General features: G+C 46.7%; 2 protein-coding genes across 30 annotated transcripts in view; one reads left to right on the top strand and one right to left on the bottom strand.

Moving 5' to 3' along the window:
- Window positions 1–14,211, top strand: part of SRCIN1 (SRC kinase signaling inhibitor 1) — a 322,505-nt gene extending 308,294 nt beyond the window's left edge. For 20 of the 25 annotated variants that reach the window (XM_083408486.1, XM_083408493.1, XM_083408497.1 and 17 more), the window contains 2 exons: window positions 1,526–1,666; window positions 7,261–8,176. In XM_083408486.1, the coding sequence (XP_083264612.1) occupies window positions 1,526–1,666; window positions 7,261–7,395 (276 nt within the window). In that variant the 3' untranslated portion in view covers window positions 7,396–8,176. Of the gene's footprint in view, window positions 1–1,525 lie in introns of all 25 variants that reach the window. The other 5 variants (XM_083408490.1, XM_083408488.1, XM_083408492.1 and 2 more) reach the window with 3 other exon arrangements.
- Window positions 14,212–15,388: 1,177 nt separating this feature from the next.
- Window positions 15,389–25,333, bottom strand: part of ARHGAP23 (Rho GTPase activating protein 23) — a 168,730-nt gene continuing 158,785 nt past the window's right edge. For all 5 annotated transcript variants that reach the window (XM_083408473.1, XM_083408471.1, XM_083408472.1 and 2 more), the window contains 2 exons: window positions 22,627–22,658; window positions 15,389–21,681 (listed from right to left, as the gene is read on the bottom strand). In XM_083408473.1, the coding sequence (XP_083264599.1) occupies window positions 20,491–21,681; window positions 22,627–22,658 (1,223 nt within the window). In that variant the 3' untranslated portion in view covers window positions 15,389–20,490. The remainder of the gene's footprint in view (window positions 21,682–22,626; window positions 22,659–25,333) is intronic.

Below are 25,333 nucleotides of genomic sequence, written 5' to 3'. Positions count from 1 at the left end.
TGAAAGGCAGTGGAACAGAAGCACTGCTGCTTGCGACTTTTGCAGGGTGGAATTGAAAACAATGCCTTCTTGCATCCCTGTATCTGAATGGTGCAGCAAGACTTTTCAAAATGTTGTACATAACTGAAGAGGGCTCATCTGGGCTCTCCTTCAAGCAGCATATCTTGAGTTGGCATTGAGCTTCCAGGTTAGCGTACTTCAGGATTTGGGGGAGGATGGGGGTAAGCCATTCCACTTCTTTCGAGACTTGAACGGCCATATAATAATGTTCTGACATCTCTTATTGGAATCCTTTACTAAAGCTTTGTCTGATACTGGTATTGCTTTGGTATCGCTTTAAGTTGTTCGTCATGGACTCTATTGCCGCTTAAATGGTTTTTGGTATATATTTGCAACTAGTTGGTTCAGGCCTCTAACGTGGGGGTGAGGTGTGTTAACTGATTTTATTATTAAGCACACCTGGTCTGTGGGTTGGGACCAACTTCCCTATATGGATTGCATGTGCTGGGTCAGGCCAAATGTGTGGAGAAATCAGTATGCTAAAAATAAAACCCTTTCCCATTCTTCCTTTACTTTTGGCTATTCAGCTCTCTGGTTTAGACCCTTCTCTAACCCTCCATCCAGTGCTTTCTGCTCCCTGAACCTCTAATGAATTTCCAGGCTAGCAAAGAAAAGGGGGGCAAGAAGATCAAATGGGTAATTAACCCCCAATTTCTATTGTGCTTTGATTGTGACAATGTAAGACTGTTGTTCTGTAATTTTGTAGGTCTATAGCAGCAACAAATAATTCTTTTTCTGTCAGGGGAAAGGAGCTCCGTAGCTATGATATATATATTGGGACACGGGTGGCGCTGTGGTCTAAACCATTGAGCTTCTTGAGCTTGCTGATCAGAAGGTCGGCGGTTCGAATCCCCACAACAGGGTGAGCTCCCATTGCTCTGTCCCAGCTCCTACCAACCTAGCAGTTTGAAAGCATGCTAGTGCAAGTAGATAAATAGGTACCACTCCGGAGGGAAGGTAAATGGCATTTCCGTGCGCTCTTGCACTCGTCACGGTCCTTCGTGCGCCAGTAGCAGTTTAGTCATGCTTGCTACATGACCCCATAGTCGCCTTTGACTGGACTTAACCATTCAGGGGTCCTTTACCTTTACCTTATATTCAGTGCGAGGATATTTTGCTTGCCTTCAAAAGTTCTTGTGGTTTTTAGCAGAGCTTGGAGACATGTGTACAATACACACTGAGCAGGCTAGATAGCAAGAGAACCCTAGCAAGAGGTAAACAGCCCTTTCATCTCCTCCATAGAAGCAGCACTATGTGTCAAAATTCTCCTGAAGATAGGTTTTTCCTAAGTGGTTGAACGTTTGTGAACGTTCCATGACACCATGGCAGCTCAGCCAATGAGAGTGAAGGGAGATGCGTTTGGCAGCAGTAGCAGAGCCGGTGGCAAGCCCTTAACCTCTTGCCAACTTAAGCCTTGCTCCTTAGCATCTCTCCAATGTCACCCTTTCCTCTGTTCTCCCTCCAGAGCGGCGGTGGCGTCTCGATCCCTGCCATGAAGATGGTCAATCCTGCATCACGGCTGAAGCAAACCCAGCAAGGCAGCCCTGACAAGAGCAAGCACATAAAGCAACGCATGGAGTACATGCGCATCCAGGGACAACAACAGGTAGTCTATCTGTAGGCAGCCGCACCACTCTGTCATGGGAGCACACTGAGGTGGAGGCAGGTTGAGTTAGGAGCCCTTTGTTTTTGCCTTTGAGTGGAGTTGAGTGGTGGAGGTGAGTGGTGAGTTGGCAAAGGATCGTTGATCCAGGGTCAGGGTCAGGTATATTTGCATAAACTTGAACACAAATTCCTAATGCCCGTTGGAAGCGATTTTAGAAATTACGGCTGGGAATTTCTGTCAGAAGATGCACCTACTTGTGGCATGGCAGTGAATGTAGAGAGGGATGGGGAGCTACTTTCCACAGGCATACGTCAGAAGCTGGAGCCAAACCCTGCAGAAATTGTATGTTGTGAGGTCCAGATAGGACTCCCATCTCCCTCAAACCTAAACCTAAGTCCTCTGTCGCTAAAGTTCCATGTTCTTGTTACTTCCTCAAGAATCTCCTGAATTCCAGATAACACTAACCCACCCCCTTGATTTGGTTAAGAATTCCCCTGCCCAGTTATGTCTATGTAAGGCTAAGCTTTGCTTTGTTTGGGGTGGGCAAGTAGTTTTTGTTTCCTGTGCTGTGCTATCAATATGGCAGTGTTTTGAAAAGAAGAAGGAAAATGCCTGCTTGTGAAGGCGCAACCCAACAAATTGTCAGAGGCCCTATTCCCTGCCAGGAAAGGCAGTGGTATCGGTTGTGAGATGTGATCGAATCCATGTTCACCGCCCCCCCCCCCCCCAGCATTTCACAACATGTCCATGTGTGTATGCCCCAACTCCTTTCCTGCCCATGGCACACACAGAGAAGTGTTGCATATTTAGCAGAGAAAAGACAAGAGGGGAGGGGAAAGAAGAAGAAAATTATATCGGATCGCTTGACCATGTTTGAATTGAAACCCAAAGCATATGCAGACATAAGAGTTCTAATGTTTATGTGGGGCTCACATGCCTTACTGGCTTCAGCTGTGGGGAGCGAAAGGAGAGCTTCATGCACATGCAAAGCTGCCCACACCATTGAAGTGAATGGGGCTGTTTTCACGTCCAGTACCGCCACGTGCAGGGCAGGAGTTCATAAGAGGCTCCAGATAGGAATAATGGATTCTCGAGAGAATAGGATACAAGACACACCTCTAGATTATTAACGGGGTCCTCTTGAAAAGTGGAAGTGGCCCCCTCCAGCCACTCGCAAGCCAAAGCCAAATGTCATTAGGCTTTCTTTACCCATCTTGACGTCCTTATAAAAAAACCACCAGTTGGCACAGTTGGTTACAAAACGGGTCAGGTTGGTCTCAACAGCTCTGTGGAAGATTTATTGGCTGGAAGTTGATTAAGGAGCGGAATGCTTGAGCAGTTGCAAAAGAAGCACAACAATTCCTTTGAGAAATTAGGTTTTTCAGTGTGGCATTAAGATGCTATCTTGGCAAATAATAATAATAAATTCCTCCCAATAAACACCACGTGCTGTCAAATGCATGCTCATTTTTAAAACATAAGTATAGTTTATATAATTTACTGCTGGAATTTATAAATAAGATATTTATTGACAGAAGTATTGGGATTTTTTCAGAGTGACTGCTTGCCAAAACGGATGCATTAGCCCAGAACCCACATATGCATTTGCAATCATTATGTGAACCAAATGAACAAAGAAGTTGGGGGGGGTGGAGATATAACAATAACCATTAATTTATTTAAAAATATTTATATACCACTTTTTACATAGTATTCTAAATCCGTGTAGAGAATAATTAAAACAATATCTCACACACCATTTGAATGGCAATGCCCATCAACTTTGGTGAGGGGCTGGCACCCTCAAATATTTTATGGGGGGGGGGCAAAGGGACCTAAGAGTTGGCTCCCATGCCAGAGCATGGATCACAGCAACCAAGCTGTTTAGGAAAGGCCACAGTGGGCAAACCAGCTGAAACCAGAAGCAGGCACTCCTGACCACTGAAGTTGCCTGAGACTTTTAATCTCAGGGCTGTGGGTTCGAGCCCCACATTGGGCTAAAGATGAACATCATGGTTCCTTCGAACTCTAAAGTCTGTGATTCTAGGCTTAGATAATTTTTATTATGGTCAAAGACCATCTCACATAACATAACACAATAAAAACATCGTTCATAAAGATAAAATATACAATTGAAGCAGATTGCAGCAATAGCTCATGAGTTAAAATTGAGATATATACGTACAGCTGAGATTTGGGCTACCATTAAAAATTGACCCTGAGGCGCCCCAAAGGGCGACTTCAGCATTTCCCTAGTAAGCTATTTTATTCTAGAGGATGATCGGTGCCTTCAAATCTGGAAGCAGAATCTGGCTACCAGCCAGGTCGTCTTGTGATCTTTGCCTAAGAGGAGAGAATTAAGTTTAGACTTGTCTGACAGATCGGCGAGCTTCTTCAGCAAAGGATCAGTGGTGATTCTAGGCTTACAGTATACTCCATAGACACTTGGGAAACAAGAAACAATTTTTAAAAAAAAAAGTTTATAAAAGCTATAATCCTTTAAAACCATTAGAAATGTGAACACACCGGAGAGAAACTCAAAAATAAAGCACAGGCCAAGTTGGTTCCCAACCCCCATTTTTCTGCATGCACCACTTTTCAACCAGACTTCAAAATCCGATTTTCAAAAGATTATTACAACAAGCATCATTTTTAAAAAATATGTTGGAAGAACATTGAAAGACAGACTGTTTTATATCTAACTGCTTGTACTGTTTGATATCTACGCCTTTGCAACTGTCTTTATGAGAATTCCTTTATATGAATGTTGTTGTTACTATTATTATTCAAAGACCTTCACACTGTTAAGCACCTTTATGTTCAAATCTATCAGAGGCACATCCCAGTGAAACAGCTCTCTGTTTTGCAACAACAACAGAGTCTTATGGTACCTTAAAGTCCTTGCAGGGCAGTCCTGTTGATGTCTACTCAGAAGCACGTCTCATTGATATCAAAAAGACGTTCTTCCAGGTAACTGAATACAGGACTGCAGCCTTGCCAATTTCTTGTGACGTAAGCTTTGGCGCACTAGACGCTTCTAGTTTTCCAAAGCTTATGCCGCGATAAATCGCTTACTCTTAAGTGCCGTGAGGCTAAGTTGTTTTTATCAGACTGGGCACATGTTTAACTTGTGCCCTTCTGTGTCTCAACTGAAGGTAACTGGCCATTTACTATATCTGTACTTTACATAAGTAAATACAGGTGTGTGCATTGGGCAGTGGCAGTCCCCTGTTCCCCGTGGAAAACCTTTTCACCATTTCCTGTCCCCACCCCCTGCCCCCTATATGCCCCATGTGCATTTGCATTGGTTGGGGTCTTAATGGTTAGGCCAGTACGGTTCAGCTGGGTTCACACACTTCTGTGTTCTTGTCGACGCTATAACAGTGCGCCCAGTGGCTGGCCAACTTTCTGAGGCCACAAAGCAAGGTAACAACTGCCACTTTTTCATCCCTTAAACCACAACGACATCTCTACCTGTTCCTCTCTCCTTCCCTTTGTTTCTCAAGCCTTGACTTGACCCCCTTCCACACAAATCTCGTTATTCTTCCCTCCCCTTTCACTTCCCGAGCGCATCTGATATGCTAGCCCATCTCCCAGAATTCCCTGCTGCTCCTGGCTTTTTATTTTTTTTATTTTTGTCATGCCAGATCTGTATGACGAATGGCAAAGACCATGAACCCTTTCCCACGTCCTGTCTGCCTGTCTGCAGGGCCCTTTGGTTTTCCTCATTCTGTGGTACATATGCACACACAGAGGACCACCCCCTCCTCTCCACAAGTGTGGGGGGAGTGGATGTCTGGCTGTGAGCATGTCTTCCCACCCTGTGGCTTTCCGGTCTATTTTGAAGCACGCTTTGTGAGCAAAATGGGACTGTCACTGAATAAATGAATAAAATGCAAACCCTACTTCCTGCACAACTCCCTTCCCCCTAAGTCCCTGCATCCTGATACTAACCGCAGTCTGTACCCCCTTTGCCACAAAGCAGAGGTGCTGTTTGCCTAAGTGGTAAGCCATGGAACATTTCCCCGATAATATTTTCATGAGCCGGTTGCGCATTTGCTTTGCATCTGCATGCAAGGGTGCTGAAGGACCGCGCATGCCTCGTGCAACTAGAGCTGAAGTTGGGTTTGAGATGGCAGGGGCGAGTTGTTGGGAACTTCCTATGACAAAGTACGCAGTACTTTGCGATTCTTCTTCTGGATCCCCTTTGCATCAAAATGGCAGCCAGTGGGAGGTGAGCACACAATTGGCATGACCGGCAGTTTTAGAACCAACAAGGGAGGTTAGTTTGGCTATAAAAAATTTCCTCCACCGTGGAATGTGCTTGGAGGAGCATGCATGAAGGATTGGGGGACCTTCATTCTTGGAGGTCTTTTACAAGCAGGCTGGAGTAATATCCGCTTCAATTAATGGTGATGACCTATATCTGTGAGAATGGAGGATTTCTTAGGGTTACTTCTAGTCATATATCCATCCCTAGAATGGATGGGTGTTAGGGTATGGGTTCCTACTGCTGCATTGGACTTTAAGCATTAGTTTCCTTATAGTTCATTGGTCTTGGGTTCTTTCACAAAGAGCAACAGGCAGGCAACTAGATTCCTGCCTGTTCCTGCTCACCAATCTTTTGTGCAAAACCCACAAGGATTTTCCAACTTTCATGTGTATTCCTTTGTGGAGGAAAACAGTTATGATGGAGCCATTCCTTCAGGCAGGGACTCTGGGATTCAAGAATTGCCCACTTCGAAAACCTTTTCTGAAAATAACCACGAGGAGAAGAAAGCCTGCTTGCTCAGATTGGCTTAGGCTGTATTTTATTTTCACATGTCTTTCACAATTTGTTCCTTCCCTTCTGCCACCCCAACCCACCCCCATGTCAACTATGAGGGATACATACTTAACAAGATTTATCATTAAAATTGAAAGCTGCCTCCCTTTATCCATCCCAGTCCAAATTCTGGCCTGCTGGTTACGGATGCAGTGTACAACAAAATGGTACCCATAGGTGAACAATAAAACGAATAGATGTTTTGAGGCTACCTCTGATAAACAGCACCTCTGTGGTAAACTGCACTCTACCCCTACCCTCCCTCCCTCACCCCAGCTAAATGAATATTGTTGTCGTTCTAACATGGTGTCCATGGCCACAAACTAACATTTCAATTCTTGTCCCTTCCCCATCCCCTTCCCCATCTCCCCCTTCTGTTGCCTGCCTTCGTATTCGTCCCATCTCCCTGCTCTGTCTCTTTTTTGGCCTTCTTTTGTCTCCTCCGCTTCCTCTCACAATCACTCCTTCCCTTCATCCAGTAAACCTGTAGAAACCAGCTCATCTCGTGCTCTGTTTTTGTCCAATGGACCTTTTGCCTCAGGCCTGGCCAATGCTGCTTGTTTCTGATAAAAAAATTTTCCTAACTTAGTTCCCACTCTTGTCTCTTTCTTTCTCTCTATCTCACTTTCTTTTGCACTTTCTTTCTGTCTCGCAATCCTTTGAGAAGAAAATGTTTGGTTCTCCCCCTCCCCAACCCCACGACCCCAACACACCTTCCTTCTCCTCCCTCCTCCTTCTTCTTTTCCCTGAATCTTGCTTTTCTTTCTAGGCCGCTAGATCAACCAAGGACCCTAACACGATGAATGAGACTTCAAGCCCAGTCTCAGAAAAGCCTACTTCAAGCAGGACCTCCATCCCAGTACTGACTTCCTTTGGGTCACGGAACTCCTCCATTTCATTCTAAAAGCTCCTCTGCCAACTTCTCCTTTGGTTGTTTTCCTAACCTACTGCTACTGGGGGACTGGGGAGTGCTTGCTGTCTCTCTTTGTGATTTCCTCCTCCCCAGGTCTTACTGAGGCACCTAGAAAAGTCCCTCCCCTCAGACGTTTTAAAATCTTCTTTCAAAAATGGCCGCCCTGCAGTTCTCATTTCCTCCTACAAAATGGCCAGCCTTGGGACTTGGTTCTTGCTCCCCACAGGGCTGCCTACCAATATCCAGAATGGCCAATTTAGTTTGCTCTCTTGTCTTCTTCCCCCAAATTGGCCGACCTATTTATTCTTTTCCTCGCCTCTTGATACAATATGGCTGCCCATCTGTTTTCTGTTTCCCCTCAGATCTCCCAACCCCTTCCTTTGCCCCACTCCCCATCCATCCCAAACTTAACTTTTCTACTCTGGCAACAACTTAGCATTGTTCATATATAAAGAACAATTAAGAATTATTTTTATTTATATTTTTGCCAGTTGCCACAGCCTGCAAGCAACGACGACACTGCTCAGTGCCAGTCTTCGCTATTCCTTTACGAGGGGGTGGGAAAAGGGGGGCAGAATCACTACAGAGGCTTATAAAAGGGGAGGGGAGCAACCAATTTCTGAAGATGCCTCAGAACCCCATGGACATTTGCTGCTATTCAACTTTCCTTACATTTAAGAAGAGAGAGAGAAAAAGTTGTAATTAATTGATTAACGTGGATCCTTGTAGGTGTGTGCTGAGTCATTCATGAATCAACGGTGTTTTGACTTTGGGGCATGTGTATGCTTCCATTTTGTGGGATTCTGTTGTTTACTTGCTGTATCAAAGACTGTTCTGGAAAGTGGGGCGGAACTTGTGTGTGTGCGTGCGCATCGCAAACCGAAATATCTCTGTGTGGTGTTGTGTATTTTTTTTTCTTTCTTTCTTCCAAGCCATTGGATTAAATTTGGAAGAAAAGCAAAGACTTGGGGGGGGGGGAGCACTGAATTTTGAGCCTGTAATAATGCTCCCCCTTCCCCCTCACAATCTTCTCAACCATGCAGAAGCAACGTACTGTTAAGAAAGGGGGAAGGAGACTGTTATACGAAGGGGCGCAGAGCCAAAGCAGGCAGCAGAACGATGTTGAGAACAGGGTCCGGAAACAGAAAAGTCCAGCTTCCTATGGAATTAATCAACATAATGTAGCACTTTAAATGTCCGTTGAGTTACTATATATGTGAGATGGGGGCAAAGAGCCCTCAAAACGTGTGGAATACCAAATAGAGGAGGCAGGTTTCAGGGAGACCACGGTGTCAGGGTATCAAAGAAACTGGGCAGCGAAGGAGAGTTTGGGGAGAATTTGGAGAAGGCTGAAGGAGGTGAAATTAGGCCCTTTTCTAAGCACGAGATTTTGGTGGGCAAAGGACAGTGGAGGCAGGTGAACAGGCGGCTCCTAGGATGGACTGTGGAGCCTTGCTGGAAAAAGAAAAGCACTGCGTAGCCAGGATGGCTGGCATGGGCAGAAATTCCACCCAACCGCCTGTGGAGCTTCTTCCAGGCCAGGAGTCCTTTGTTTCAGTGGGGTTTGCACAGGAGAATTCCCCATCGGATTGTGCCCCCAAATAAGACTGGCACAGATGTGGTTTTTTAGAAGGCTTAGTCCTTAGCCGATGGGGTGATTGGCCACGAAGCTCAAGTTTATACCTCTGGGGACCTTTCTCTTGGGCTTGGATGGGGGGGTGGGACAGCTTTGGGCAAAAGGTTTGGTGGGTTATTAGAGCTGTGTTTATTCTCGATCTGCGAGAGGTAGAAGCTTTTGGTTTTTTCCTGAAAGGTTGCGCGTGGCATTTGGGCTGCGGAAAGCACAGCGGGGAGTTGAAGAAGGATAACGATGACAGCACAAGGAGGGAGATACAAGTGAGGCATGGGGATGTGGGGGGAGGAAAGGGTGTCGTATGTCAACAGCTGAGTCTCAACGGCAGAATGTGTAACACTGTCGGGCCCAGCGAGAAAGACGGGGAGAGTTTGTAGCCGTGGAGGCTTTCTTCAGCTAAAAGTACAATACGCAGGTGTGTGTTCGGAATGGCAGTCCGGGGTGGGGGGATGTTCCTTGCAAGGTCATCCTGCACAAGAGTCATTGAATGAACAGGAAACGGCCTTCGCCAACTTGGTGCCCATTTGATGTATTGCACTACAACTCCCATCAGCCCCAGCCAGTGCGTGCCGATGGGAGTTGTATTCCAAAACAGCCGCAGCTCGCCAGGCTGGAGCAGGTTGGTTGGCCTAAAACGTTAAGCACAGGCGGAAAATGAAAAAATATATTAATGTGGCATGGGTGCACATGTGAAAACGTGCCTCTACATGTATAGCAAAATGGCGTGCTACTGTAAAAAGTAAAAGAAGAGAAATGAGTCTGTATGCAACATAATACAAGATGTAATCACTCCTTGTTTTGTTGACTAGCTCATCCTTTTTAATTCTATTATTCTCAGTATATTTTGGTGGGGGGGAATGCTGCGGGGAATTGGTTTTTTATGGTTTTTCTTCTTTTCTTTTTCTTTTTTGTAAATCAATCATTTTTGTATAAAGATTTTAAGAGAGCCTTTTTTTGAATAACAAAGTTTTAAAAAAAGTCAAAAAAATCAAATATGTAACAACAAACAGCAACAAACAACAGTCCATAAATGCAATTTCTTAGGATTGCAGCAAACAAACATGGAAGAAAAAAAAGCAACCTCTTTACATTTAAGTGAAGTGTCTTAACATTTTATATATTTGTTTTAAGAAATATATTTACATATTATATATATATAATATACGTAATATAAATATATATATATAAATACTGAGGAAAAAAGAAAACAAAATCCTTGTTGTGTCTAGTATATTTAGGGGGGGGGAGGAAGAATGGTGTGTGTTTTTTCCCCTGATTAAATTATGTATGTAGCTCTTTGTACTTTTAGAAACTATCAAAGGTGGCTGGGGTGATGATGATGATGGTGCAAAATAGAGCTAGAGGCCACGATCCACAGGGAAGCGTTTTGCTCTTGGGCAGCTCCAATCCCGTCTATGGGGCTCATGCCAGAGCCGTTCCCTGCTGGGCTGGGCCTTTCAGAGTTTAGAAACCCTTCCGCAAAGCTAACATTCCATCTCTGGGGCTTGCTATTGTCCGTTTCCGATTGTCTGTTACTTTCATATTCCCTCTCTATGTCCATCACTGGCACGAATGGAGCCGACAGTGTCCACTATCCCATTGCATCTTTCTTGGTGAGAATTCTCTTGTTTTGCAGCCCACAGGGACCAAGGCCGGACAGAGCAGGGGAGGGCAGGCAGGGTTTTGAGCCACTGACCAGGGGCTTTAAAGGCATGTCCGCTTCATAACTGGCTTCCCCACCCCAGTAGGGTGGCCTACTCTACACAGTGTTGGGAGGAGTCCTCTACTTACAGGGCAGTTGCATCCAAGTTGGGTTTAAAGGTAAAGAATCCTTGCAAGGGAGCGCAAGCAGGCGCCTAAAAGTTGCCCATCTTCAGTCGCTGCCTGGAGAGGAGAGCGGAGACAGAGCGGGCCACCTGGTCACCGACTTCCAAATCATGGTGAGATGCTTTGCATTTCTATTTGAAATTATAACAGCTGTTTCTAAATTTATATCTACACATGCACATTTTTGTGAAAACCCGTCTCCCCTTTTACGTGGATGCATTTCCTCCTTTCTGGCAATGTGTGAGTTGCCTTGGCATTGTTGTGTTGGCATTTGCCTCAAGGGTTTAAAGGCCTTTCCCCTCCCCAGGGAACCCTGTTCTGTGAGACAGGGTAGGGATCTTTCATGCAGAATTCTTAGCAGCTCAGCAAACTATCTTTTATAGGATTTTGGGGAGGACTCCGTGGCAGTTAAAGAGGTAGAATAAAGTGTGTAGAATTGCCCTTACAATGTCTGTTCTGTGAGGCTTCAGAAGAGAAGGGATGCTTGTTTAAGGCACACACAGAGACATGATCCTGGAGTAAGACCAATTTCCAAATAGCTGTGCACTCACATAATAAGGAGTAGCTTGAGGTGGCCAAACACCTCTTAGGCAGACTTCCTCAATCTGGTTCTCGCCAGATATTTCAGACTGCACCTTCCAACACAGCCATGCTGGCTGGGGCTGGTGGAAGTTGTAGTCCAAAATGTCCAGGAGAGTGGCATATGAAGGGGAGGAAGTAAACAGCCATTTCATCTGCAGAACAGGTACACGGGGTCAGAATCCAAGGGACTGGGAGAAAAACGATCAATCGCTTTAGTTCAAAACTGGAGATACACTTCACAACCAGGGATGCATTGGAGGCAATGCTAGTTCTGCAGAGTTGCAAAATCTAAAGCACAGGGTTTTAGAGCACAGACGGTACATTAGGGTTGAGAGCCTTTACAGCATAGGATCACTCAGACTCTGCTATAGTTAATCTGGATTAAGAGTTATCATCTGCCGGCTCTGGTTTATTTACTCACACTCAATAATGTGGATGTAGAAACCCCGGTTAACCCATCAGCATGCACTGGAAGGAAAGGGAAATTCAGCATTTTCTCTGCTCACTTAACCACAGCTGCTGTGACTAAGGGATGAGTGGATTTCCCCTCATTTCAGTCCGTTCTTGCTCCACAGGCTCTCTGCACTCCTGCCTTCTGCTCCACCTCTCTTCAGATTTAATCTGGAGAATTCTGTAATTTGTTTTGGGCGGTGCATGCGCAGCTTGCTGCTGGGAATTCCTTTTTGTGTTTTTAGTCAATGCACATAATCACCAGGACACAAGGAAACTCAGACTCAGACTGAAAGTGATGGGGAGCCAATACAGCCCTCATCTGCTATGCCTACACACATGGTCCTAGCATGAATCAAAATCCCTACCCAGCACATACTTAAGTGCTGAGTGAGAGTGAGTACTAAAGGGTAGGAAAAAAATACAAACTTTGTTAACGAGTACCCAATTTACAGGGGAACAGTGGGAAATGTTCCCCCACATTTTGCCCACGATACACAGAGGCTGTAACTGCCCAGTTGATGTTAAGTGTTAGCATTTGTTAGATCCCTGCTCTGTTGATGTGGAAAAGGGAGAGAGAATGCTGTTTTTCTGGTAATAGCTTTTACAGTCATTCTGAATGCACTGTTTTCACCTTCTTTAGCCTTACCAGGTCTTGGATTATCTGATGATGCAGCCTTGCCAAAGCTCAGTTGGGGCTGCACTTGATCACAAAGGGGTTGTATCCAGCAAGGTTATCACGTTAACACAGGTGTGGGGAATCTCCCCCCCCCCCCCCCGCAATGTTACTGAACCCCAGCTCCTATCAACCCAGGCTATGGGAGTTGGAGTTTAGCAATGTGTGGGGAAACCAAATGTTCCCATTAACTCCACTAGCACAAGAACAACTGATTGTTCAATTGGGCTTCCTCTCCCCCTCTTCCGGTGCCTCCCCCCACAAATCTGTTCTGGAGTTTTCCCCGACCCTCTGGAGCAGATTGGGGGAAGAGCTTAGGGGATATTCAGGGAGAAGAGAGGGAAAGGAAATCACGCTGGACTGGTGGGAGTCCTTCCACTAACAGGATGACTTTGTTGGGCACAACCCTAGGATCCATGCAGACCTCCTTGGAGAATCCATTGTTTTGTCCTCTGAGCAAGGGAAGATGCATGTTGCTATGCCTTTGCGCGTAGTGATGTGCAGACTACCATATGCAGGGAATGGCGCATACATGGGCACGGGCTAGCCTTATCGCGTGGTAAGGTGCAGTGATAGCCTTTTGTCCCTAATAAAAGTAGCAGTGAGAGACAGACAGAGCACCATTAAAGTGAAGAGGTGCTATCCTACTCATTTGAAGCAAGCCTTGTGCAGGGGAATGCTTTCCCACTTTGATGAATATTTGGAGGGGGCGGCGGGAAATCATTTTGATTTTCTGCCTTATCAGCAAAAAGTGTTTTGCATCACCCTAGGCTTGCAACATGGACACACTGTCACAAATCAAAGACCAATGAAAAATAGGACAAAAAAGGGACGATGTAAGGGAGACAGTGGTTTCATGAACTCATTCCCTTTTAAGTTCCATCCATTTTCCTTGTCTGAAGCACATTTGTCCTTTCATTGTGTGTTGCTGCACTTGGGAGTGTGTGAGTGTGAGTGTCACTGTCATGGCATCATCCAACTGCTGTGTGAGCAACAATTGTGCCACAATTTTTATTTTTTGAAAAAGGTTTTGAACTTTTTTTCCCCCAAATGCGTAAATTATAAAGCACCAAACTATGCATGTATTATTGAGTGAGTGAGTGTGTCTGTGTGTGTGTGTTTTGGGGGGAAAGCAATCACCACTGCATGCCACGAGCCTCGCTTTACTTGTCTGGTTGTTATTTTCAGATTTTTTTTTAAAAGAAAAAAATAATAAGAAAGGGTTTTTTAATATATATATATATATAAAATAATAAAAATAAAAGAGAGAGCGAAACCTTTAGGCACTGTGTAGGGAGGACTGATGATGTTGTGTGTCTCTTCGCATGGATTTTATTGTGAACTGATTTTTTTAAAGAAAACAAAAACCAACGCTATAAATGACACCACACCAAAACTGGTTATAAAAGAAAGCAACAGTTCTAAAAAAAATCTGTAACTTTTGTAAATCTTTTTGCTGCTATCTGTAGGTAGAGTTCTATGTATAAATTCTATGGATGCCATGTTTTCTTCTGTGAACAATGTGATCATTGTTAGTCAAAAATTCCAAATGAAGGAAGGTTGCTTTTTTTAATTTTCCCCTTTTTTGTTTCGTTTCCTATCAGAGTGTCTGACTTTAATAAAATACTCTCCCCCCCCCCTTCCTGTGACACTTCTTTTCTTAAAGCTTTGTTTCAAAACCATTCTTTAAAAAGCAGATATTCCATTGTGCTGTTTGATATTTGTGGGGCAATGTGTGTACTCAAGGATGGTCTGGGATCACCAACATGGCGCCTGTCGTCACAATTACTCCCTTGAGATGTTCTCCTGGTGCCCTCAAAGCCTCTGAGCCCCTGTCCCCATCCCCCTCTGTCATGAGGTTTGTTACCCCTTCCTCCCTTGAAAAGAGCATAAAGCTGATGGAGGATATTGGAAAAACGCTCTTTCCGTTCTATGTACTTTTCAAGTCTTGGGTCAATTCTGCTGAATACGATTCTTTTTTACAAAAATATTCAAAAAAGCAAAGTGTTTGTTTGTGGGCGGCATATGCCCTCTCTATCTCGGGGTTGAACTGCTGAAGGAAGGAGTGATGTGACCAGAGAGGGTGGCACCTAAATTTATCCAGAACAAGCTGAAGTGAAATTAACAGACTGTGATAAAGAGCTCTTCTCCCCACTCCCCATGCAGTCTCTGTGTATTTGTGTAGCAGGCCAAGTGAAGTATACGGTGTATTCTAGAGCAAGGGTGGACAAAATCAGGCCCTGGAGGTGGGAGCCAGTGTGGTGTAGTAGTGGTTAAGAGCAGTGTAATCTAGTGAACCGGGTTTGCTTCCCCACTCCTCCGCATGCAGCTGCTGGGTGACCTTGGGCTAGTCACACTTCTCTGAAATTTCTCAGCCCCACTCACCTCACAGAGTGTTTGTTGTGGGGGAGGAAGGAAAGGAGAATGTTAGCCGCTTTGAGACTCCTTCGGGTAGTGATAAAGCGGGATATCAAATCTGAACTCTTCTTCTTCTTTTGGTGGGTTAAATGCAGCCCCACAGGCTTTTCTCAGCAGCCTTCCTAGAGTGTTTTTGCTGGTATATCTTGCATACCTAGATGATGATGGCGTGTTTGTGTAGCTACACATGCATCTTGTTCTTTGCACGGCTGGAATGCAGCCTGGTGTCCAAAGGAAAGTCACATCTGCCTCTTCATCTGCTTTCTGTCTCTAGCCCCACCTACTGGGGACATGTGGCCCTCATAAGGTTGCTTATGAATGAATGTGGCTCTCAGACCAAAAAGGGCCTTCAGGTTATGGTTCTTTGTTTTGGGAAAAAGAAAGAAAGTGAGCAAACATTCTCTGAATAAGCCAGTTTATTTCCAATATGTATATCACTGTAATTCTGAGGAGATCCTCAAAGCAGAGTTTGGGTTTCTTCAGTTGTTTCGTTTGACCATATATATATGTCTGACATTGTACAACACAGTGAAGGTGGGAAGAGGGACAAACCATGCAGGCAGGCAGGTGCTTTAAAAAAAATCAACACTGTCAATATAACTGGGTTTTTAAAAGGAGCAAAACAAAACAGTCTTCATTTTAAAAAAAAATCCTTATAAACTCTTTTACCATATGTTACACATTTAAAGGTTATTTACAAAATAAAGTGAAAAATAAAACTTTACAGCAAATATTTGCATAAAAGAACAATGCATAACAGTGTAGCAAATAGTTTAGCTTTGCTAAGTTTTAAATTCCACATCTCCACACACCCCTTTTCAAGGCCTCAATGGAATGGCTGTAAGATGTGCATTAGAAAATGCGGAGTGTGGAGCACACAGCACATTTGTGGCTAATTCAATTGTATCACAAATTATAGGCATTTCCATTTTTTGGTGTTTTGTGTTACAGTTGTTTTATGTCCCTATCAGCATGAACAACATTTCTGTCCTTGTAAGTCTTTTTTGGAATTTGTCTTATGAAAAATCCCCCTTTGTTGAAACCCCGCAGAATCCATTAGCATGTCAGTGCGCTGGAGGGCGCAGGCGCTAATAATCGCCACTCGCTTCCAATTGCAGAAATCAATCCGCAATCTGACAGAGCTTGAGCCTATATAAACCTTCACATTTCAAGCAAAAGTGGTCATCAATGTGCCTGATGAGTTTCTGACGTTCTAAAACTCCTATAGACATTTCAAAGCAGTCAGGTATATAATTTTTTAATACTCTGCATTTACCAGACACTTGAGGCCAACACTGCAACCACTGCCAGACCAAAAGGACACTACGACGCGTGGATAAAATCTCCAGTTGTGACAGTCTCTCTGCTCTAGTACAGAGAATTCTATGGTTTTCAAAACAAGAGTCCATTCCCAATGAGAGGGAAACTACAAATGTAAGAATTCCAGCAGGGTTCCATTTCCAGATTCATGCCTGCCACTCTCAGCACGCCACATCTCATTTAGGATTACAGCCAGGGTTGCAGCCTAATTCTACCCAGAATGGAACTAGGGGTATGCGATTTTGGTGGAATCAATTTGCTAAATTTGAGCAGAAAGCGTACAGGAACCTGCATGGCTTCTGCTAGTCCCCTCTATACTCTGGTGCACATTTTTAACATTAGCTAGCCCCCAGATGCCCTTGTGAACTCTGAGTTGTGCTGCATCATGGACTATGTAGTACATGTAGCTGCTGCATACATGGCATGGGAAGTGAATAATGCGGAGGACAGCAGGCCTGGAAGCACAAGGATGGTGAACTGGGATCCTACAGGCCAGATATTTCGAGTCCTGGTGTCAAGGTAAACAGCACAATTCATGGTGGAATTCCACCAGGTTTTGCCTGTGCTTCTCTACAATCACCGCATTCTCAGAAGTAATTATAAGGGTGGTTATGAAGGTACATAACATAAAGCACTTTGGACACTAAAAAACTAGATTTTAAAATAATCATTGTTGGTGATTACCAAGCCATCTGTGCCTTGAACCTCTCACCAAAGTATTTGCAACTATGACACATTGAGAATTTGCACACTGCTAGCCCTTACAGGTCAGATTCCTCTCACACATGCATAGCCAGCACTTAATTTCTGATCCAAACACTGGGTAACTCAAAAGCTGCAGCTGTGAATCGGCTCCACGCAAACACCCTGGCCTTGGATTGACGCCTGGCAACTTGTTCCACAATGGCTCATTGGTACACACACCACCACCTTAATGTTGCACTCATTAAAACATGAATATGCATGAACTAGCCTACACGTGAGAGCTAAAGTGAAGACTTGGGAGAGCAGAGTTGAAATCCCCACTCAGCCAAAACAGCTTGTTGGGTAAACTTGGGCCAGTTACTGGCCTGGTTCAGACATGCTGCCTCCCCTCCCCTCTGCATAGGCTTCCGTTTCTCATCATGATTTGTTAACTGATGAGCAGCACCAGTCCCTGGCTCTGGTGTTAACAATGAACCTTGGCTCAACACAAGTCAGGAATGAAGTGCTAAAGCCAGTGTGAAAGAGGAGGAAGAGCCCGTCGAGGGAGCAGTGCTTAGTCCATGGTTTATGAAGCCTGGCAAGATCATCTGAAGCAGGCTAACCTACCTCACAAGGCTGCTGTGTGAATAAGCGGGGATAGGAATGACACACACCGCTCTGAGTTCATCATAGGCAGGGCAAGATAAAGCTCTCATAGCAAACTTCAAGGTCACTTTGCCTGCAGACATATGCAAGCAGCAAGAAGTTGCTATGGAGACTAGAAACATCTTCAGTGATAGCAATGTTTGCCTTTCGTCCTCTGGAGATGAGGATGGCTTTCTAAATGTCACCTCCAAATGATGAAATCCAGCATTTGCCACTTTCCAACACATTTGAATGCTGCCTTGCCCTCTAAAGGAGCTCAATATAGCAGTTAAGCCTGCTAACACCACTGGCAAGTAGGTTAGGCTGGCATGCAGCACTTTGCTCAAAACCCACCCACTGAACTTCATGGGCGCTGGAAACGGTGCTTCCAGGAAAACTGCTGAAACAAAAGCACTTTGCTTGACTGTGGTTAACTACTGATAAGACCAGATACTTTTGCTATAGCTTGGGTGCAACGGGAATCTCAGTGAGGCTATTTTCTGACTATGCAGCTTTTTTCTGCAGAAGCAGCTCCTACACTTCACCATAGAGCATTCACATATTAAAATAGCACCTTGCCTATTTATTTGTTAAAGAGCCGCTCCGGGTTCTCTCACATGCCATATGGACAAATGAGATTCTACAAAGGTCAGGGGCTAGAAGGAACATTTTACACCACAAGGTGAAAGCAAATCTGTAAGAGGCCTCTCATCTCGAAGGAAATGCAATAAAATAAAATAAAATAAAATAAAATAAAATAAAATAAAAATGGGCAGGAAGGATGAGTATCTGCCCTAACAGAGAAACGAGTGGCACCCTTGGTTCACTTCTGTCCCAACATACTGAGAAAACTAAGGAGGGGAAGACATTGCTAAGAAGAAATGTAGCACCAGCAAGAATCAAAGTTTGTGTGGATTTTGGAGGGCAACTGCATAGCACAAGATGGTAGGATTATGGCATTTCAGCTGTTGCTGGAACGAAGGCTGCAATGGAATCCCAACATATGTTATCATGGGAATCTGTAACAGCAAAGTTAAGGAATCTCTCAGACTCTTACTGGCATACCTGCACAGGGCACTGGAGGGAGGGAACCAGCTGTGCTTGTCCCCCGTACCTAATGTCCATCCTTCTCACCCACAATACAACTCACACAAGGCCCACACTCAGCCTATCACTTGCCTCTCTGCACTGCAGATTTGGGGTGGGGGGCTGTCACGGTAGATTTGAGTGTGAGCAGAACAATCTACATAGAAAGGATTTATGCTAGAAATCCTCCCCATAGGCAGCAAGTGGGTGCTCCACATCCTCTTTAGCACCAAGAGTTACTGGGAAATGTTACAAGGGCATAAAAGCAGCCAGGCAACTTCCCATTTGCACTAACGGTCTTTATCCTCTACTCTCCAAACAACTGCATCCCTGAACTGTACCCAACACAGGTAGGACTTGGCTGATCCAGAACCACAGTCTTTTTCCTCGTGGTTTGTACAAACTGTCACAAGAGAAGAGCGGCGAGGAGTCGGGCAGAGACACAGGTAGGCCCTCAGGACTTTCCCCCCACCCACGTTCTCAGTGGCCGAGGGAGAGCTAAGTTGTATAAAGGTTCACAAACGCCGACAGCGCAAGGCAGCATCCTCTAAGGCTTCAGGCAGCATGAAACCCGTAGGTAGGAAGGGCAAAGGACAGGTCTAATCCCAAGGTGAACCCAGATGTTCCACAGGTTCCTTCTGATTCTTACTTTTTTGCCAAGAGGGGTTGCCATGGGAGCCTGTTGCGGTAAAAAACCCCCCCAAAAGACCATGAGTTTTCTGGCACCTTGAAGACTAGCAGTGAATTGGTTGGCCTTTCAGAAACCACAGGACTCCTTGTGGCTTTTGTGGTGTGAGGGGAAACGGGACGGTGCCACTTAAAGCAGGAGGAGAGCAGCGTGGAAAATGGCTCTAGAAAGGGCGTTTCTGGCTCTGTCGTTTTTGGTTTCTCCACGGGCAACTTCCAAGTGCAGGGCCACGTCCACCCCATGCCCACAGGGCACAAGTGCTGCAACTGAAGGGGGTCCAGCCAACTCTGCAGGGGTGTTGCAAAGGCCAAGCCAAGGGAGGTGGGAAACTGGGGAGCTGGTTGCCCACCTGCTCATCTTGGGAGAAGGCACAGAGGGAGCAGTGGGGTGGCTTTCTTTCTTTCTTTTAAAGGGACCTATTCAGAGCCCCCACAAGATTGAGACATTCTTGTGCCCTGGGAAGGAGGACTTGGAGGCAGAATGGCATTGGAGCAGGGGCTTAATCAGCGGCAGAACTTTGGCAGTGGTCAAGGGGAAGAATGAGCTGGTCTCCATGAGCATTTCTGATCTGACTTCCCAAGAGCTTCCTCGGAAAAGAGACAAAATGTGGGGCGGCCAGCAAGGCAGAGATGGGCAGGGAGAGGCTCCTGCTCAACAACCCTCCACCTGCCTTCTCCTTCACACACATGCCCTGAAAGCCAACCTGCAGACCAGCCCCCTGGAGCCAGAGAAGCTTTTCCAAGCAGGAATGGGGGCTGGCCCATTGCCCCAGGTAGCCTCCCAGCAGCAAAACCAAGGCAAGAGCTTCCTATGGGCTGGCCAAAGAGCCCCTTCCCTTGTTTCACCCGCCTCTCCTTCCTTTTCTCCAACTGCCGCCCTGGGGAGGGGAGGGGAATAAATAAATTCGCAAGTCACGAAAGAGGAGAGTCATTAAATTAAGACCAGGGGGAAGGGGGTCAGAAAGCGAGGCTGGGGCAGGGAAGAGACTCTTGCTCCACTGAAGTTTGAGGCTGCTGGCGGGGCCAAGCCAGGGTTCCTCCCCTGCCGCTCCAACCAGGGGCTTCCCCCGCCTGCCCCCTAGAGGCACTGGTGGAAGCGCAAGGAAGCTGTGCGCCGGGGAGCCGAGCGCCCTTCAGAGCCGGCCTTGTGGCGCTGCTGCTCGCCACCGGGAGCAACCGCACTCCCCAGCGCAGACGAGGAAGGCCGAGCTTTCGTCGACTCCAGGCTGGAGAGCCCCGAGTCTTTGTTGTCCCGGAGGGGAGCTCTGCTGGTGGCGTCCAGCGGACGGGCCTCGGAGGCCCCCAAGACATGCTGATCCTCCCACTCATTGTAGTTCAGGTCCTTGAGGCCGCCGGGCACCACCACCGTGTGGCGCCGCCAGCTGTTCCTCTTGCGCCGAGTCTCGGGCGAGTGCGGCTTGCGCAGCCGCACCGCCAGCATGTCGTCCGACGAGCCGCGGAAGCGCAGGCGCAGCTGCTCTGTGAGGGAAGGCCGGCTGTGGGCCTCGGCGGCCCCCGCGGGCTGCAGCGACTCCTGACTCCCTGGCGAGCTGGAGCTGGGGCCTTCCGTGCTGCCTTTGGAGGAGGCCTCGCTGCTGTAGCGGGGCCGCGAGAGCTTGCGCCGCGCCAGGGTGTCGCACTGCATGAGGTGGTGGGAGCTGAAGGAGGCTCGGCTATGGAACGCTTTGTCGGCTGCGGCAGCTCCAGCTTCTGCCGCCGCCTCCAACCCGGCTCCTTGCGGGACCATCCCGGCCTGCCCCGGCACAAAACCATTCTCGGTGTCCGTTTCCACGTGGCTAAACTCGCTCCGTTCATCGTCTGCCTCCTCCCCACGGCTCTCTGCTACGGACTGCACCTCGGAGCACAGGCTGCGGTCGATGGTGGACAGGGTGGAGTAACCCGACACGATGGAGCGGGCATCGTGGGCCGGTTCCGGGCTGCCCCGAGGCGCCGTCGTCTTCCTTTCTTCCAACTCTACTTCGAGCTTCACAGAGCCCTCTGGGCCACTCTGCCCACCGGGCTCTGGACCTCTGCTGCCGCTGCTGCTCCCAAGCCCCTCTGCCTCTCTGGGTTCCTCCTCTGCCCCCACCTCCTCCTCGTCTCTCTTGGCGGCTGGTTTGGCGGCCGACTCGTGCTCAGAGTCGTCATCTGTGCTGCTCCCGAAACGCTTGGCCTCTCTCCGCTTCTTCCTCTTGCGGTTGACAGCTGAGATGAAGGAGATGGCAAGCATCTCCTTGTGATAGTGCTCCTTCCGGGAGCCCCACGAAGCCTGCAGCAAGGGCAAAGGGGGTGGGGAGGGAGGGAGAGAGTTATGCCTAGGGAAAGCTGTCCAAAGCAGAGACAAGGTAGAAACATTCAGGTTTTGTGGTCCCCAAACTCCGCCCCGCCCCCATCACTTGAAATTTGCTGGTGGTCTTGGCTTAATGGTTTTTCTGCCTTTGGTAGCAATTGCCATGTCCCGTGCCTGATGCTATATTATTTCTAATTCTATTTGCATTTCTTCTTTTACTTCTTACATTGTATGTTATTGTGTTCGGATTTGCGCTGCACAGAAATCAAACTGTAATACGATGAAAGAAACAAAAGGGAGAAAAATGCAAGTAAATTAAAAAATCCAATAGAAATATTTAATGGGGACATGCCGTGGACCACTTGAATGAAGACCACGGGCCCTCAGAGCACGGTTAGGGAAACCCTGGGTTACAAGACTGGTCAACCCTGGGATAATAACCCCTTAACTCACTGATCTGTTTACATGCCCTAACAGAGAGCATCATATTCAGTATCGTTAATGCAGATTCGCAATTCTCACAAGTGCTTTTACATTTGCCCTGACAATAAGTATAAAATGGGAAAGTCAGATATCACTGGGAGATGCTACCTGGGTGAGTCACACAACCTATGGGCCAAGAAATGCATGACCTTACCTGCAGATGTGCCCTTGTGTGTCTGGTTCTCCCCCCGCCTTACAAACTAGTTGAGCAGGGGACCGGATCAGTCATGGGTGGGGGTAGGGGCTTTTGCCTCCAGAGCAGGCCTCCCAAAAACACAACTTGTATGGCATTGCAAGAAAGGATGGGGGTCCTGTTGAAAAGAATGGAACCCTTCCCCCCCAGTGCAAATTGCGAGTGCAGGGACCCCTTAAGAGGAGCTGAACCATCTTTTCCCGCCTCTCCTCCCCAACAGGCAGGTATGACACAGAAAGGAGCCTTACCTTTGATTTAGCTGAGCCACTGTTGGTCGAATCTGTTAACAAACGAAGAGGAAAGAGAGAGAGGAGAAGATCAGTAAGACATGGGGCAGTGTCGGGAAAGCGGGTGGGTCGTGAGGCTGCCGAGGGGAACACTTGTCCCCATGGCTTCCCTGCAGCAAAGGTATGTCATGCTCCCGAGTCAGCGCATTACAGCTAAACCGACAGGTGCACCCCATAAAAAAGGGATGACTCAGCAGGTGTTTCTTCTGTTCTGACTATGGATGTCTAAAGGCTTCTCTCTCTCTGGACAGTGCAAAAAACCATGCAAAGCAACAACAGGTGCTGTTTTGGCATCCAGGGCTGACTTTGCTCACCTTCCCCTAAAGCCTGGATAGTGAGTTCAGCCAATGGCCAGCTATGAAGCCCTCCTAATAAAAACCTAATAATGTCTTTTTTATTTTCTTCATCTTCCTGACAACACGGGAAGAAGCTTCTGCTGGCAGAGCTGGGGGCCTCCGTATTTTGCAGTGAGTGTATTTTGCAGTGAATGCTCAGCCGCTTCTGAAACTTCACAGAGCTGCACTTCCCCTTCCTTTGTCTTGCTCCTTAAGACACACACTTGTGCACAGAGCAGTCAGGGACTCCTGAATCTCACTCTTCCCTTCAGCAATCTCATTAGGATCACAGCCTGTACTTTGGTGGGTCGGAGCATTGGCTGTTAATGGCCCAATCACCAATGAGACATGACAAGGTTGTTTGCGCCCCCTGGTGGTGTCCTGGGGAAGGACACTCCCAAGATGAAAATCAAATTAAAAGAATAGGTACCCCAAATTCAGGGGCTCTTCCGATAGACATCTATCTAAGGCAAACCCTTTTTCTAACTAATGTCACATCGCTTCTTGCCAGAGGAAACTGTCTTAAAGTGAGGGACTCATGCAACCCTATGCAAATTTATTTATCCTAGCACATCTCTGAGCAAAACACCAATAATATTTTGGGCCCTTACTAAAAAATAAGCCAAGATTGAAGAAGGTTTGGGAGCAAGGGGCTCCCTCTTGTTAAATAATAGTCCAGAGAAGGGAAGTTCACCCTGGGTGTTTACAAACATGCTGCCTTGGACCATAAGCCACCATTTCATTTTGTCTCATGTTTACTTAAGGAAAATAAAATTGAATGAACTGGTGGCAAAATAAAAGGGGTGGGGAGGGGAGGAAATCAAGAACAAAGAACAGATCGAGCACCCCAGAACACGCAGAGTATCCTGAACGAATGAATGGGGGCTTTGTAAGGGTGGGGACCACAATCAGGCACATTTGTTCAAGTGATGGTGACAAGGCTGTCAGGAAGGTTAGTGGAGCAAAGTCAGTGGAATTAGTGGAGTAGAAAGGCAGATTGAGCACGGAGCGGTTAGGGGGAAGGCAGTGGAACATCTGATCAACACCTGACTTGTCGCCACACACAGCTGCCTGCCTCCTGCTCTATGGGCCCACTAACAACATGGCAGGAAGGCACAGCGTCCTAACAACCAGTGCATTTGCAAATACATGCGCAGTTAGTCCCAGAAGGGAAAGCGCCACAGTTCCACCCAGAGGAGCAAGACTGAAGCCAGATTCGTAAGGCATGTGACCCATCAAAAGCGAAATGAGCTCATCAGTCAGGTATATGGAGTCCCCCACAGGCCTGCCTGGGACTGTAAAAAGAGGTGGCCAAGGAAGCCACAATATATGACTGGGGGCTGGATTTGGCCTCGTGGATCATAAGGAGTTTATCAGGAGCTCAGTGTTAACAGGATTAGGGACAGGGCTGGTCTCCCATCTCCTTGAGCAACGATTCTGAAACAGGGTCTTGTTTCCCACTCATGGTCAGCAATGTGAGGATGGGTTCTGAAAGCACAACAGGATGCAATGGCAAAAGAAAGAAAAGGAAATGTTCAAGTCGTTCCCAAAGAAAAATTGCGATGGGTGCTGAATTCTCCTGTTCTTTTTCGACCCTTGTCAGGATGCGGAAGAGCAGGTGCCACCAGGGTGGAATCGGCTCTGAAATCAGTGGCATCTTGACTGCTGTGCATGTGGCAAACATGGCAGAGTTCGGAATGCTTCAAAATGCTTCCCCTGCCTCTTTGTACTGAATGTACAGTACAGGTGCACTGGAGTGCAGAAGGAACTGGCCTTTTTAACCAGAAGCTGCTCAAGCAGCACGCTGAAATGAAACAGCGGCCCACAAACAACCAATGAACCAGATTAGTGCCCAGCAGTACAACGAAGGCTGTGTTCACACTGTACATTTAAAGCACATTTTAAATGGCCCTGTAGTTTTCCCCTCACAGGGTTACAATTCCCCACAAGCCTTAAAAAACTACAGTGCCCAGAATTCTTTTGTGGGAACAGATGTGCTGTTACTGCATAGAGTGTACACAACCAAAGTTATAAGAGTCAGTGCTTTGGGAAGAGTCAGTCCTTTGTCTTAGAGGGGATCTGCCTTAGCTGAAAGTGAGGCTCATACCTTACACCCCACACAGCTGAAGGCGAGCCATGAACAGAGGGTGGTGGGTCGAGTTTCACAACCAGCTTAAAAAAAAGAGAAAGATTTGCTCTTCTGCCTCTGTTCAGCCATTGCCACGTTCAGAGAGCCACACCTAAGAGAATGGCTGGCAGATGTTGCCCAGATGTTTTAAGGGGTACTTAAAGCAAAGTAGTGGCAATGCAGCCCCCCCCCCCGAAGTTTAACA

Source organism: Podarcis tiliguerta (assembly GCF_965153285.1).
Source record: "Podarcis tiliguerta genome assembly, chromosome: 13".
NCBI classification, from domain to species: domain Eukaryota; kingdom Metazoa; phylum Chordata; class Lepidosauria; order Squamata; family Lacertidae; genus Podarcis; species Podarcis tiliguerta.
The sequence above is the reverse complement of the archived record's forward strand: the minus strand, read 5'-3'. Positions and strand labels throughout refer to the sequence as shown.